The 17262-nt window shown below is 45.7% G+C and overlaps 1 protein-coding gene across 1 annotated transcript in view; it reads right to left on the reverse strand.

Moving 5' to 3' along the window:
- LOC139231646 (thrombospondin type-1 domain-containing protein 4-like) overlaps positions 1-17262 on the reverse strand; it is a 672439-nt gene that overhangs the window by 539217 nt on the left and 115960 nt on the right. The window contains exons 4-5 of the mRNA XM_070862523.1: positions 13887-14277; positions 4206-4308 (exon numbers count right to left, since the gene is read on the reverse strand). Of these exons, the coding sequence (XP_070718624.1) occupies positions 4206-4308; positions 13887-14277 (494 nt within the window). The remainder of the gene's footprint in view (positions 1-4205; positions 4309-13886; positions 14278-17262) is intronic.

Raw genomic sequence — 17262 nt, forward strand, 5'->3', positions numbered from 1 at the left:
CTGCTCGAGGTAATCCTCCAAGACCATCTGAAGTATCCTCAGTGGAATCTCGGCAACCGTTAATCTCCCACGCTGTAGCCACTGGGGAAGCACCTCGTAGGAGCACCAGGATAAGAAAATGAGTACAACAGGAAAGCACAAAGAGCTTGCGTAAGGCAGTTTTGTTGTCAATGCTGAAATGATTTGTTTGATAAATTTGTATTTTCATCTGGTGCTGATATGTGTCTTTATAGTTAAGTGAGGTAAGGATTGTGGGATTATTGGTGAATGGGGAATGCTGATTTAGTTGATATGCTCCTCAATGAGCTTCTCCTGGAGAGCTCGTGCAGATAGGGGCTCGAGTGGTCGCTGCATCTCCTCCTCCTCTTCCATCACTTCCTATTCCTCCTTTTCTTGTTACTGTTCAGGTGGAGGTAAGGGCTGGGCCTTCATGATGGTGAAGTTGTGGAACATACAAATCTCAGAGGTGCGCTGCAAAGCTCCTCTGGAATGATCCAGGCAGTGGAAACGATGCTTCAGCATGCCGGTGGTTTGCTCCCTGATGTACACAGCTGCTGGCACCTAAAGAAGAAAAGAATTTTGGAGGGAGAGAGAAGAGCATGGTTTTGTAGAAATTTATTTTTTGAGATCCAACGGGTGCAAGCTTGGGGCCCAATGGTGACATGCTGGCCTGCAGCACTGGCGTGCTAGGTGTTCTGGCCAAGTAGGCCTAAGGGGAGTTGGCACTTGGTCTGTGCAATGGACACTGGTCAGAGAGACAGAGGGACACACACATGCACATGCACACACACACACACACACAACCAGACAAAGAAAGATGGAGCCAGACAGAGAGACAAACAAAGAGTGAGAGAGACAAAGAGAAAGAGAGTGAGACAAGGACAGAGACAAAGAAGAGAAAGAGGGAGAAAGACAGAAGGGTAGGTTTTCAATTTCCTTGCCTCGGCAGTAATCTGGCATTCCACTGAAATCAAGGAAATAAAAATCGGCTAGGTTCTATAAACAACAACAACAACTTGTATTTATATAGCGCCTTTAATGTAGTGAAACATCCCAAGGTGCTTCACAGGAGTACTATGAGACAAAAAATTTGACACCGAGCTGCAAAGGGGAAATTAGGGCGAGTGACCAAAAGCTTGGTCAAAAAGGTAGATTTTAAGAAACGTCTTGAAGGAGGAAAGAGAGGTAGAGAGGCGGAGAGGGTTAGGGAAGGAGTTCCAGAGCTTGGGGTCTAGGCAACAGAAGGCACGGCCACCAATGGTTGAGCAATTATAATCAGGGATGGCGGAGATGACAGAGATAGGGAGGGGCGAGGCCATGGAGGGATTTAAGAACAAGGATGAGAATTTTAAAATCGAGTCGTTGCTTAACCGGGAGCCAATGTACGTTGGCGAGCACAGGGGTGATGGGTGAACGGGACTTGGTGCGAGTTAGGACACGGACAGCGAGTTTTGGATCACCTCTAGTTAAAGGGCGGATAATCCACTCTGCCTGATTACCACCCGCCCTAGACAGAAAGAGAATGTAATCACTTCGTCAGTATTCGCTCTACTATTCGGCAGTTTTCCCCTTTATTATCCATTTCTTTCCTCTTTAATTCATTTCCCTCTCTTCAGTACAATTTACTTTATTGGCCCTGAAATTCCGGCCTCCCTGGGTCCGTACGGAGTTCCTACGGACCCGGGAAGGCATTGGAAATGGCAGTTTCTAGCGCGCAATGCGCATGCGCTGGAAACCATCATTTCCGATCTGTCAAGTTTCTGACTTGATAGATGGCCGCATCTCGGGAGCGAGGACACTTAAATTTCCTATATTTACGCTTACAAATGTCCTCAAAAATCTTGTGCCTGAAAAAGCAGGCACATAGCCTACTTTTACAGGTACAAGTTTTTTAAAAAACACAAAAACATATAAAAATAAAGCTATTAAAACATATTTTATCATTAAAAACCCTCCCCACAACGATAATTTTATTTTAAACTACTTTTTTTTTTAAATCGGAAATTTTTTTTTTAAAGACATTAATAACTTTAATTTAAATGAATGTACTGTAATTATTTTCTATTTTTTATTAGTTTTTTATTAGTGTTCTGGGTGTTTGGGGCTGTGTTTTGGATGTTTCGGGCTCTATCACAATCATAGTAATCGGAGTTTCGGACCCTGCAGAACTCCTATTACTATGATACTTTACCTGATTGGCTGCCCAGAGCCATGTGACTCCAGCTCGAGGCCTGCGCATGCGTCGACGTGCACGCGCTGCGAATCGCAGTCGAAGGAGGCCACAGCATCGGAAAGTCGAACGTGGGCACCAGCTTAAGGTAGGTGCGTATTTTTTCACTAAAATGCCCGTGGGAAGGCCAAACCGGAATTTCAGGGCCATTATTTATCTTCATTCTTTTCCTTTTTTATTGTTTGATTGAGTTGGCATATGATGATGAGGAAACCCTTAGCCTGTAAAATGACTATTTGCTGTGGTCCAGAAGCATCATTACATATCTACAGTTCTTGGAACTGATTCAGCTCAGCACTCGCTGAACATGTTTAAGTATTTCTGTCAGCAAAGATTAATGATGCAATTTCACAGCATTGCATGTTAAACCTCTGGACTTTGCTTCTAGCACACTTGGCATTCATGTTCTGACAGAAGGATACCTGTGCTAGGCAGATCCATAATAAAAGAAAGAACTTGCATTTATATAGCATCTTTCATGTTCTCAGGACATCCCAATGTGCTTTACAATGGATGAATTACTTTTGAAGTGTAGTTACTATTTTTTTGTAGTGTAATGTAGAGCCAATTTGCACACAGCAAGGTCCCACAAACAGCAAAATAATGATAAACAGATAAGCTGTTTCTAGTTGAGCATTGACACTTGGTAAGGACATTGGGAGAACGCACTTTTCTTCTTAACTCCAGGACATTGTTGATGATTGACCAGCAAGCCTGCTGATAAATAGGACCTGCAGAGGTAGACATCACGGGGACTGGGATTTGGCCTGCTCGAGTCCAGTTATCTCTGCAAATCAATGCTTCAAAAGGTTCTATGGAAAACTCATCAACGATCTGCACTGTTAACCTAAGTGGTGTCTGCTCATTAAACTCCAGAAGTAGTCTTGTGCACATATCGGTATCCCCAACATTTGGATCTTGTCAACCTGTGCCTGAGCTCTCTGGATTTGGGTCAGTGGTTGTGTCATGAGGTGGGAAATTGTGGATTGCACAGTAGTTTGGTTTGGAGATGCTTCACGATGCTGATTGGTTTCCACATCAGTCTAACACCTGTCTGGTCAAAACAGATCTGGCAGCTACAATGGGGCCATTCATCGAGACCATTACTTGAAAAGTGGGGCACTGGTGAAGATCAGAGTTCCAGATAAAAATGAAGAGTGGATAGTTCAAGGAGATTAATGTAAATATATTAAAAATCAGTCACAAAATGTTCAATAAATGGTTCCAAAAGTGGAACACTCACAAGAATTTCAGAAGGAGAAGCTGCAACTATTTTGGTAAAACTTTTAAATCAAGTGACCCTTTTTTTTAAGGGCACCGATACCCAGAAATTAGCAATTAAACATTAAAGGGAACTTTGTCAAATCAAATTAAATTAAAATGTTGTTCCCTGTTGAAATGATGCACTCCAGTCCCTCCGGTGCCTACCGGTCGGGGAAGGCCGTGAGCGTACCGCTGGACACCGTCTGCTCCATCTCCAGGGACACCCTGGCTCGAACGTAGCCGCAGATGAGAGGCAGGCAGTCAGGCTGAACGGCCCCCTCTGCCTGGGTCTGTTAATGGCCACCTTGGCCAAGCCCAGGAGCAGGCCCAAGAGGAAGGAGAAACTGCAGCAGGACCAGAGGAGGTGCCAGGGGTCAGTACTAAAATCTAGGTTGCTAGGAGACGGGCCGAGGAGCAGCCACAGTGCTACCTATTGGATGGAGGCCTGAGTCACGACAGCCCATTGTTGACAGAGGTAAATAGGGAATTCCTATTACAAATGTTGTCAGAGATGTTAACAGAAAAGTATTGCTCAAAAGTTATGACAACAGAAAGTTGGGATAAGAAGCGTGTGGATACATAAGACTTTTAGTGTGATTATATGCAGATATTATTTGAGTTCTATTGAAGAAGTAGTTAAGTATTAGCTCCTGGAAGACATAACACATAGACAATTTTTGGTTCTTAAAGCAGTAACTAGAGCTGTACTCACCATCAGTAAAAGGCTCCCATTCATAATGCTTTCCCATAAACGCTTTGTCATTATAAGCAGAACACTGCACCTCTCGAAAGTCCCGACTCCCATGTGGGCAGGGCTGTCACAGACAAGACACTAGAATTCAGAGTTAAAGTTTATCGAGCTTGCATATAGTAGGTTTATTTAGTAGATGCTATTAGACGCATCATTGTCCAACAGACTGCACGATTGGACGTTTTTGAGGTACACTCACAATCATAGCAGAAGGAAGTGGCATTAAACATACAGATGCCCAAATTGCCCCCCTGACTAAAAGCAGGTGCACTGACCATTTTTGAAGTTGTTTCTCTGCCCCAGTCCATGGGGCGGAGAATAGAGCGATTTTCAGAACTTTCTTTTTTTTTGTCCTTCCGGGCGGTGCTTGGGTCGGCTGCGGGGCGGAAGTGGTGTTGCGGCGGAGCGGACCTCGGGAGTGGTCATCAGCGTGCGCACATGGTGATGACATCAACGCGACGAGGCACAACGCCCCTCCCCTTCAGTTAAAGGGCAGGGCCCCTGCGAGCTCTGCATTTAGTTGAATTAGGCCGAACCCGTGGCCACCATTGGCGGGCTGACCTTGGAGTCGGCTGACCATTAAAATAAAATTGAGACGCCGGCAGCCTGCCCTCCCCTTTAAGGGCGGACACGCCGCCCAGGCACACACAGCTTCCCGCCGGGGAACGCTGTCAGTGGCATCGACCGGCAGTAGCAAGACTCCCGCGGGGCAATTTCCCGAGGGGGTTGGAAAGGGGGGGGTCGCTGCCCGGCGGTGTGGGGTCGGCACGTGCCCAACGGGTGGCACTAGCATGGGTGGCGCGGAGACCCATTCCGATAGGGTTTATGTACAGAAGCCAACGAAACAAAAAGAGCGAACATTCGCAACATAACCAGGCGTGCTCTTCTGTGGCGTGTAATGAAATGCAATTTCCATTTTCAGGATGGACCACTGGGCTTATTTTGCTCTGCGCACAATTAAAAAGCTGGCAGGGTTACTATGACAGTTTAGTTAAAGGATTTTCCTTTAACTGTGCGCACAGAGCATATTATTCCCCTTAAACAGCTACTAATTCGGGCAAACTGAGTGCCCCACACTCCAAGCAGGCAACTTTGCTGGATTGCAGCATAGGTTAGAGATAGGGCTACAACACGGGCACTGATTCTCGGACCCTCATCCCACTGAGCCATGCTCTGTGCTGGGTGTACAGGGTCAAAGAATAAACCATAACAGTTACTGTACAAACACTAATTGTTACAAAATCAGATTAAAAAAAATATTAGTCCTATAAATTCTATGTTATAACAAACATCATGTTATACAAACATTTTTAACGATGTATTTCACTCCCTGTTAAATAAAATAGAATGACAACATGGACCGAAGTCTTTTCAAGAATGACCTTGCATTTATATAACGCCTTTCATATCTTCAGAATGTCCCAAAGCAATTCATAGTCAATGAATTGCTTTTGAAATGCAGTTGCCGTTGTTACATATGCAAATGTGGCAGCTAATCTGCGCACAGCAAGGTCCCATAAACAGCCTTGACATTAACCAAATAATTTTGTTTTTAGCGATGTTGGTTGAGGGAGGAGAATTGCCCAGGAGAGCTGAAGAATTCCCTGCTCTGGGTACTTTTTTTTAACATCGGTGTGATCAGACAGATGGGCCCTTTGTTCTTTTGGTAGTGTCCTGTCATTCTGCTGTTTTTCTCTGCGAGATGGTATTTGGTCCAGTGAACAAAATATCAGTGACTTGTTGATACATCTGCACACTGCTAATTTACTAATGTTGCCACCTGTGATAACATGGAAGAATCCAGATGCATAGATGATGAGGGCAGTTGTGGCCTTGACTGCAATTCCGCTGGTTGAGGTTGTCAGCAAGTCAGCTTCCAGTAAATGACATAACTACCTCACTTGACAGCCTACAAAAACAGTTCTCATCAGCCATTCCCATTGAGTGGCACCTATGTCTGTAAATATGGCTCTGTAGAAAATGGCAAGTAAAGGCAAACTGCCTATGTTGGCGTCCTTTTTCAAAGGCAAACAATTCTGGAAAGTTCTCTGATATTCTCAACTATTATTATGAGGCAAAGCAATGGAAGAGGACAAGTAACTTTCATAAAAGTAATATTTGCAGACAGACAGACAGAAAGAAAAAGAGAGAAAGAGAAAAAGGTATGAAATAAAGACATTCCAAAGTGCTTTACAATGAATGAAGTGTGTGTTTAAAGTGTACTCTCTGTTGTAATGCAGAAACTACTTTAAGCCACTATTTCCTGATAGTTTACAACATGACTCGCCTTTAAATCCCATTTTATAGGGCAAGATAATCACAGAGTACAAGACTTGCGTAAAATTCAGGAAAATTAAATGAGATTGGATTGATACCATGTTGAATTTAATGAAGCTCTCTTACATCCTGGCAGAGAACATATTGAGCTGAACTGGAAGACCAGCTGCGGAACTGGGAACCACACAAGTGCATCAGGAAACTATCAAAATGACACAGCACTGATTAAATGTGAAAGTGCTTTTTCAATTCTGCCTTTTGCAACAGCTTGATTTCAAGGAGCGAGGAGGGATATAATCAGGCTGCCAGTCTGGTTTCTTCCTCGCTTTCCTACCTCGCTGATCTGCCATATGTGCCAGGAGCCGGTGGAGCTCTCCAGGAGCAGAGTGGAGGGTAATTGCTGAAACAAACTATTTGTTCCTTTATTATTTGTAGCTTCTGTTTATTTCTGTGAGCTTTTATTGCTTTTGAAACAGACACTATGGGGGTCATTTTAACCTAATCAGTCCAGCGGGAAACTGGCGGGATTGGATCAGCCACCCATTTTACACCCCGCCCAATTTTACTTTCCATTTACCATCCTTCGGAGAGATCAGGGGGCTGAAATTGTACCTTTCCTTATGGCCTTTTACCACCGCAAATTGGCGGCCACGCTCCGGAGTGGGGTGACTTTTGGCCGCTGCTAGCCCAATTGCCCTGCCGCGTTTCCCCGGTGGTGCCCTGATCCCTCTCTTACCGCTGCTGCCGATCCGTGGTAAGCACGTCATCACCATGCGCACCGCCGATCTAACCCCCCCCCCCGCCCCGCATGGCGACATTGCCCTCGGAAAATCTTCGGCCCGCCCGGCGGTGCCAAAACAACCTTTTCCCCGATGGTCCGGTGAGGCTGTGGCCTTCTGCAGCGGAGGTGCGTCTTCCCTCAAAGGGGAGGGCGCACTGCCGCTGCCGCCATGTTTTTTGTTTTGTCGGCCGACTGCCACGTCGGCCCAACAGTTAAGCCTCCGGGTTCAGCCGGGCCGCCAACAGGCTGGCATACCCCACCCTCCCCGCCAACTTCTGCCCCTCAGTTGCTGTCACTGCCCCCATTTACATCGACTTCCGGATCAAATTAAAAAAACAAAGAGCGGAATTTCGCAAAAGAGTCGACCTGAACCGCAGCTGCGATAAAAACCATCGAAACAGGGTAGGAGCGCACCGTTTCGGGCGGGGGGGGGGGGGGGTGGGGGGGAGCAATTTTTACTCCCGAGTTCATGGGAATACCTCAGTAGTAAAAAGGCCCCTCATTCGCCCAGGCACCCGCTATCCCAGCTATCTTGCACACAAAGTTTGCGTCATAAGAAGTACATGCTTGCCTATGAAAACTAAGTAATCCATTGACTGAGAGCAAAAATTGCCAAGAGAGAATGTAAATTGTAACAATTTGTGACAGGGAATGCGGGAGGGGAGCAGGGGGGTGGTGGCTGGCAGAGGGTGGGAACTCTCCTGAAGCAACCAAACATTGCTAAGTACAGATTTTTTCCCCAACAAACACAAAACACATCCCATAGATTATATTCTCCTCTTTGGCATGTTGAACCCTGCAGTCTCTGTTCCTGTGATCCTTGTATTATTTTCCAGCCAGTGTTCTTTACCTCTCTTGAAGATGATAATTTATGCCGGTATGTGATTCCACGGGGGGCCCAGAAGAGACGAGGGCCCAGGGGCAGCACGGGCCAGCCCACACTACGATACGTGTGCGCACTAGGTCCGTGCAGCAGAGCTGGTCTCCAGTCGTCTTGGTTAATTCTTGTCACTGGACCAAGACCAAGCTCTGTCAAGCCCGTGTGGTGGCTGGTGTGCAGTGGCCACCACACGTTAAAAAAAATTCCACGCACAGGCATCTTCCACCCTTCAGCATGTAGTTCGGGACCTGGAATATCAGGTCCTTCTTTGAAACACCTGCGAACTCTTTCGTTGGCATGGAAGCAAGTCATCATCGATACGAGGGACCACCTATGATGATGATGCAGGCCTCCAGTACCTCAGCAGAGTGGTCATTTCCCAGGTGACCTCGGAGACTGATGATGAACTGATCATGACAGACATCACAAACAACCACAATTCCGTTTTCATCCTAATTTCAGCAGGGGTCACTGGGTTGAACCTAACAGCAGGATCGCTGACTGATTAGCCTGGGAACATGAAGCCAATTTCAGCCAGAGTCGCGATCAACTCATTATGAACCAGGAGAGGTAAAGCAAAGAAAACTGGATGACAATAGAGTACTCGGATCACAGGAATGCAAACAGCAGGGCTCAGTGTGCTAAAGAGAAGGATAATTGGGAATTTTCTCATGGGTTCACTTGCTTGCCCAACATAATTTCAGAGAAATGTGTTCTGCTGATCTACCGCCAATGTTATGGCAGCAAATTGGGAGAACTACCAAAGAAATTCCCAGTGAAAATCTGTGGGATTTTTTTGTGGACAAAACCCTTATTTACCTGGTGATATATCCAATAGCAATGCTTGGTTGAATGAAGAGTATCCCCAGCTTCGAAGCACTGACCACACTCGACCAGCTTCGTTGGGCAGGCCAGATCGTCCGCATGCCAGACACGAAACTCCCCAAGCAAGCACTCCACTCGGAACCCCTACATGGCAAGCGAGCCCCAGGTGGGCAGAGGAAACGCTTCAAGGACACCCTCAAAGCCTCCTTGATAAAGTGTAACATCCCCACCGGCACCTGGGAATCCCTGGCCCAAGACAGCCCAAAGTGGAGGAAGAGCATCCGGGAGGGCGCTGAGCACCTCGAGTCTCGGCGCCGAGAGCGTGCAGAAAACAAGCGCATGGCAGCGGAAGGAGCGTGCGGTAAACCAGACTCCCCACCCACCCTTTCCTTCAACCATTGTCTGTCCCTCCTGTGACAGAGACTGTAATTCCCGTATTTGACTGTTCAGTCACCTATGAACTCATTTTTAGAGTGGAAGCAAGTCTATGATAGATGATGATGATCAATATTGTATTGCACTTTTTCAGCCATTGGTTATTTCTCCATTCGTGTTACCTCTTGAAGTTACTAATTGTAATAAAAATAGCTCATTACAGTAACTGCCACAGAGCCTTATGATCTTCCTCCAGAGACATCACCCTGATCTTGTGTGATTACCCACCTTGTGCTTTTGGAGCCAGGATCTGATGTACTCTTTGGCAAGAGAAATGATAGTCCATTCAGGGTCACAGCTTTAAGACTGGCCACGTGTGAGAAAAGGAGTGCGGTTCTATTGGCATTCTCTATATCCATCACATAGCATCTAAGTGTCACTTGGCTCAATTAGTAACAGACTCTGGGCCTGAATTTGGTAGACTTACCTCCGGCAACTCGGCGGTCCCCCTGGTTTCTGGGCGCTCTCCCCTCCGAGTGAGTTTGGTGAGGCCCTCACGTCGGCGGGGAGAGAAGACCGCTGGGAAGCGTTCGCTGGTGTGCGCCAATGTGGAACACCGACAAACGTCCTCCCGCCCGCTCCCTCTCGTGGTTGGTCCGGGCGGTCCTCCGCTCCAGCAGCAGAAGAGATCGCCGCGTGGAGGCAGGTCTTTCCCGAACGGTAAGTATGAAGACCCGCAAGGAAAGGTTAGTGCGCTGGTTTTCTTCATTACTTTTGCAGCGATTTTGGTGGATAGGGTCTTCTGAAGGATTTGGAAACGTTTTTTTTCCATTTGTTGACGGGTTTTTTTCCCCATTCCCCCCTCCCTGGGCTCGACTCTATCCTCGCCGTTACTTTGCCGAGGGTCGCATTTGCCGCCCAGAATCCAGCCTACCGCCCGCTGCCGCCCAGAATCAGCATGTAAGGCCCATTTTTTCTGACTAGGGGATTTTTCCCCATTTTTCCACCAAACTTCCGCCCAAAGTACCGTCAGGATCTTAGCGGCCTTTTCGACGGTACATGGGCGGAATTTAGGTTTGACCAAACTCGGGCCCTCTGTGTCAGCAAATTGTGGGTTCGCTTCAAGGTTTGAGCACATAGCCTAGACTGACATTCTAGTGCAGGATTGGGGGAGTGCTGCCTTGTCATCTTTTGGATGAGATATTACATCAAGTCTCTATCTGCCTGCTTAGATGAATGTAAAAGATCCTATGGCACTATTTGGGGAAGAGCAGGGAGTTCTCCTGGTTTTCTAGCAAATGATCCTTCTACAATAACACCGAACAATTACCTAATTTCCTGTTTGTGGGATCTTGCTGTTCACAAATTGGCTGCTCTGTTTGCTTACAATTCACAAGTTATCTATTGGCTATGAATTATTTGGAACGTCCTGAGAGTGTAAAAGGTACTGCTTTATTTCAATCATAATTTCAGAATTATTCTGTGCCAGCATTATAGAACTGTTCAAAATTGGGGTTTGATCAAAATTAAAAGTAGAACAATGAATGTCTGATCAATGATATCTAGTTTCATCTGAATAAGATCTTTAAAAGGAGGATTAATAATATAACCCATAACTATATGATAATCTCAGATGCCAGGTTTATGTAATCAGTGGAATAAACCAATTTATGGGCTATAGACCATTCCTGATTGTCCATTTCATAACTGGATGGAATTTATCAGTCTCTATTAATGGGGCTGGGTGGGGGTTGTAATTCAGTGACATGGCAGTATGGAATATTTATGAATCAAAATTAAAAACAGTATGTAATGGAGATGGGAACTGTATATCAGGATAGTTTAAATAGAGTATGGAATAATGGGAATTAGGTACGAATGAAAACTAATCAAAAGAGTAAATTCACTAATTTGCAACATACAGGAATACAAGATTGTGAAGGGGACTGACAGGGTAGATGCTGAGAGGTTGTTTCCCCTGGCTGGAGTGTCTAGAACAAGGGGGCACAGTCTCAGGATAAGGGGAGGAATTTCTTTACTCAGAGGGTGGTGAATCTTTGGAATACTCTGCTCCAGAGCACTGTGGGTGCTGAGTCTTTGGGCCCAAATTTGCCCAGGAGTTGCTCTGTTTTTTTTGGAGCAACTTGATTTCTCTGGAGTATCTTAAAAATCCCATTCTGCACATTCAATTTGCGCCAGTGTAAGTGAGTTAGTTATGATTTTTTTTAGTTTAGTTTTCTTTTCAAAAGGGGGCGTTACCAGCCACCTTTGCCTGTTTTGGCCATTTAAGCCACTTTGGACAGCTAATAGTTGCTCCAAACTAACTTAGGCCAGCGTATGTGGCCACTTGTGGAGAGTTAAGAAATCAGTGCAGGTAGGTACTTCATGACTTGACTAAAGAATGTGAATAGGATCAAACAGCTATAAAGGATATGACAAACTTCGCAAAGTTAATTTACTAGACAACAGAAGCATTTATGGAAGCTTAAACTACAAAAATAAAAGAAGTAAAGAGACAAAACATATTTACATAATTTTTTCAAAATATCCAGATGAAAAAAAATTATCACCCCTTCCCCCATCAAAACTCCCCCCCCGCCCCCGGATCAAAACACTCTCCCCTCAGATCAAAACTCTTCCCCCCCCCTTACCAAAACTCTCTTCCTCCCCCCCCATCAAAACTCTCTCCCCCGATATCAAAACTCGCCCCTCCCCATCAAAACACTCTCCCCCTCGATCAAAACTCTTCCCCCACCCCCCATCAAAACTTTCCTCCTCCCCTCCATCAAAACTCCCAACCCCCATCTCAAAACTCCCCCCTCCATCGAAACTCCCCTCCCCCCCCGATCAAAACACTCTCTCCCCCCCCCCCCCGATCAAAACACACTCTCTCCCCCCGATCAAAACACTCTCCCCCCCCCTGATCAAAACACTCTCTCCCCCCCCCGATCAAAACACTCTCTCCCCCCCCCGATCAAAACACTCTCTCCCCCCCCCGATCAAAACACTCTCTCCCCCCCCCCCGATCAAAACACTCTCTCCCCCCCGATCAAAACACTCTCTCCCCCCCCGATCAAAACACTCTCTCCCCCCCCCCCGATCAAAACACTCTCTCCCCCCCGATCAAAACACTCTCTCCCCCCCCGATCAAAACACTCTCTCCCCCCCCGATCAAAACACTCTCTTCCCCCCCCAATCAAAACACTCTCTCCCCCCCCCGATCAAAACACTCTCTCCCCCCCCTGATCAAAACACTCTCCCCCCCCCGATCAAAACACTCTCCCCCCCCCGATCAAAACACTCTCTCCCCCCCCGATCAAAACACTCTCTCCCCCCCCGATCAAAACACTCTCTCCCCCCCCCGATCAAAACACTCTCTCCCCCCCCGATCAAAACACTCTCTCCCCCCCCGATCAAAACACTCTCTCCCCCCTACCCCGCCGATCAAAACTCTCCTCCTCCCCCCCACCCGCAATCAAAACTCTCCTCACTAAACAAAGCACAACCATCAATATATACAAAATAAAACTCAAGTCCTACCTCGGCCTGGGAAGTCAGCGGCCGGCCGACCAGTGCGGGAGGCCACTCGGCCAGGGATAGGTGCGGGATTCTCTCTATGGTGTGCAGCAGCCCAGCGGGCGTCGTGACGCCACTCGGCCTGGTATAGGGGCGGGACATCGGGTCCCATGCTGCAGAGGAGCTACTGCGCATGCACGAAACCTCCAGTGCACATGCGTTGAGCTGCCGGCATTCTTTTGAGCGCAGGGCCCTAGTTTCGCCCCCTAATTGAATTGCCATGCTGCGCCAAGCCATGGGAGAGGCCACAGAGTGGCCAGAATGCGGGGATAACTTTTTGGTGCCGTTTTTATCCAAGGAAGCCGTTGAGTTTATTCAAGGCTGAAATAGTTAGATCTTTGGAATCTAGGGCAATCGAGGGATGTGGGGATTGGGTGCGAAAGTGGAGTTGAGGTCGATGATCAGCTATGATCTTATTGAATGGCGGAGCAGGCTCAAGGGGCCGTATGGCCTACTCCTGCTCCTATTTCTTATGTTCTTAATCTCACACTTAAAGCGAAGGCCACGCTTAAAGGGAATGTGGGTCGGAGAATAGAGCAACAGTGAGAATACAGGGTTGAGGACTTTACTCAATTACTTTTAACCCTCCAAAACATCTTAGCCTCTAAAATAAAATCAGGTTGTACTGAGTATAGCCTGGGATTCCCGCCACAACGTCCCTTCATTTACATTGCACTGCATACTTTCAGTTATCCTCTACCACAGACCTGCATTCACCCTTCACGGCAATCTTTGATTTACCCCTCCACTACATCCTCTTGTTTACCCTTTACCGCGCCCCCTCATTTACCTTCTACCACATTCCCTCACTGACACTCAATTACACCCCTACATTACACCTGGCAGCCCCTTTTTAAAATCTCTGTTCAGAATACAAATAAGCTTCAAGCAAAATGACACCACACAGTGTGGTAACTTCAGATCATACCTGAGAGTTACACGACTTGTACTGTCTGAAAACTCCAAGACAATTGAAACCCTGAGCAGTAGGACTCCGTGAAACTCTGTGCGGCTGTTGCTTTAAGACTTGTTCTGTTGGAATGTGTTCACCTGCTCGAACTCTGGTTTCCAACTGTGGCTGGAAGAGTTGTGACAAATCCACCTTCGGCGGCATTGACTCTGGGGTTTGATGCTGCGGGGACTGCCTCCAGTGACCTGGCCTCACCACTGGACTACTTGTCTGATGCCGATATAGACGGAAACCGTCCGACATTTCAGCCAGTTTTGTTTGGTCTGGATCTGTGCGTTGGCTTGAGGTAGCGCTCTGAAATGAATCTCCTGCCTGTAACCTCTTTAGTCTCAGTGTATTCAATGATTCCCTGCAAATAAATGGAGATTTGTTTTAAACTAGCAATAATATTAAGTAATTTACAAAGTAAGTGAAGTAAATCTCTCTTGTCATAGCCTGGGAGAGGCTTATATACATTCATTTAATTACGAGAGTATAATGATTGCAAAACATTAATATTAATAATATTGCCATTAAGTATCGGCAAATTCTATACATTTTTGAACTGCTCTCTTCTATTCTATAGAAAAGAAAATGGAAAGAGAACTTGATTGAACAGCGCTGTTGCAAATGATGGGTTTGTTTTGAAAACCAGTTCCCCATTGCAGGGCTCTGCTGTACCCCAAGGCTCCATTCTTGGTTCCTCCTCTTTACAATATCGTCTGCCACATGTACACCAATGACACCTCAATTTACCTTTCACCTCCTCCGCTGATCTAAAGGCTGTTCCTGCACTCTCCGATTCCCTGTATGACATTACGACACAGAAAGGCTGATTTTAAGTTCATCCAGGCGAGCTCCTAAGAATGAGGCTTGACAATTCTGGAAAGAACATAAGAAATAGGAGAAGGAGTAGGCCATACGGCCCCTCGAGCCTGCTCCGCCACTCAATAAGATCATGGCTGATCTTTAACCTCAACTCCACTATCCCACCCGCTCCCCATAACCTGCACTCCCTTATCGTTGAATGTTTTAGTAATGTGCACATTAATTTGTTTCTTTAATGCTTCTCTCTATTGCCTGACTGAAATGATGTTTTTTTTATCATCTAACAATTGCATGCTTTTCTTTTAAGCAAGTTACAAGTCATTCATTCCATTAGGTCCATTTCTGTGCTTGGCATTCTCCTCCCCTTCAATAAAATGCTTCTCTATCTTTCAATTTTCAGTTCCAACAAAGAGCCCAGCTCAAATCCTCAACCCATGTTTTCTCTCCACGCTTGCAACCTGACCTGACCAACGTGTGTTTCCAGCATTTGCTGTTTTCGTTTTAGAATTCCGTTTTTTTTGTTTTTTAATTTTAGAAGATGAGCAGAAATTTCTTCCAACTAAATATTGGGAAGACCAAAGCCATTGGCCCTGAAATTTCGGCCTCCCCGGGTCCATACGAAGTTTTTACGGACCCGGGAAAGCATCGGTTTTTGGCGTGCAATGTGCATGCGCTGAAAACCGGATTTTCCGATCTGTCAAGTTTCTGGCTTGACAGATCCTCCGCAGATCGGAATTGAGGACATTTGTAAGTGCAAATTTCCGATATTTACGCATACAAATGTCCTAAAAAATCTTGCGCCTGAAAAAGCAGGCGCATAGCCTACTTTTACAGGCGCAAGTGTTTTAAAAACATAAAATCATATAAAAATAAAGTTATTAAAACATATTTTATCATTAAAAACCTTCCCCATAATGGTAAGTTTATTTAAAAAAACTTTTTTAAAAATTGGAAAAATATATATTTTATTAAGACATTAATAACTTTAATTTAAATGAATGTAGTGTATATTTTCGATTTTTTATTAGTGTTTTAGGTGTTTGGGGCTGTGTTTTGGGTGTTTGGGGCTGTTGTTCAATCAATTTAATAGGAGTTTAGGACCTTTCGGAACTCCTATTACTATGATACTTTACCTGATTGGCTGCCCAGAGCCATGTGACTCCAGCCCCAGGCCTGCGCACGTCCCGACGTGCACACACTGCGACTGGCAGTCAGGAGAGGCCTCAGCATCGGAAAGTCAAACGTGGGCAGCAGCTTAAGGTGGGTACGTATTTTTTCTCTAAAATGCCCGCGGGAAGGCCAAAACGGAATTTCAGGGCCAATTGGCCCTGCCACAAACTCTGTTCCCCAGCCACTGTCTCCATCCCTCTTCCTAGCAACTGTCTGAAGTTGAACCAGACTGTTCGCAACCTAGGTGTCGTATTTGACCCCGAGATGAGCTTTCGACCACATATTCGCACCATCACTAAGACCACTTAATTCCACCTCTGTAACAATGCCCGCCTCCATCCCTGTCTCACCTCAACTGCTGCTGAAAGCCTCATCCATGCCTTTGTTAGCTCTAGACTTGACTATTCCAATGTTCTCCTGGCCGGCCTCCCATCTTCCACCTTCCATAAACTTAAGGTCATCCAAAACTCTGCTGTCCGTATCCTAACTCGCACCAAATCCTGTTCACCCATCACCCCTGTGCTCACTGGCCTACATTGGCTCCCGGTTAAGCAACGACTCGATTTCAAAATTCTCATCCTTGTTTTCAAATCCCTCCATGCCCTCCCTATCTGTGTCATCTCCTCCAGCCTGGCTCCTAAGCTCTGGAATTCCCTCTGTAAATCTCTCTGCTTCTCTTTCCTCCTTTAAGATGCTCCTTAAAACCTATCGCTTTGACCAAGCTTTTGGTCAATGCCCTAATAGCTCTTTCTATGGCTCGATGTCAAATTTTGTTTGATAACACTCCTGTGAAGCGCCTTGGGACATTTTACTACGTTCAAGGTGCAATATAAGTGCAAATTGTTGTTATTGTTTTAGGGAGCGAAAACTCATATTTGAATTAAATAACTTGTGAAAAAGAAATAAATAAATAGCTAGGGATGAAAGAGCTCTTTTTTCACTAACTGTGTCAAATTGCTTCAGCAAACACTCCCCCCCCAAAAAAAACCTAAATTAAATCTCCATTTAGTCCTCTATCTCTGTGAAGTGTTTATTTTTAACATTACCACTTCATTCAATGTTTTAAAATATTGACTATCTGTAACGCATATGATTGATATTGATACAAACACATTATTAAAAATATTAAGACACAAATCTAATGTTTGATACCCACCTTTATTTACATTCCATGAAACTTGCAGCCCCTTGCCCCTCTCCAAATAGGCCACTGGATGTTAATACCACCAGCATAGCATTAAGAAAAAATGACCAAAAGGTCCTAGGTTCAACGCTCAGTCTACGCTGAGTTGACTCAATTAGTGCGTCAATCTGAAATTACTCTTTTTAGCGTTGCTGGAAGTGACTGATCACTTGG

This window comes from Pristiophorus japonicus, chromosome 2 (assembly GCF_044704955.1).
Source record: "Pristiophorus japonicus isolate sPriJap1 chromosome 2, sPriJap1.hap1, whole genome shotgun sequence".
NCBI lineage: Eukaryota > Metazoa > Chordata > Chondrichthyes > Pristiophoridae > Pristiophorus > Pristiophorus japonicus.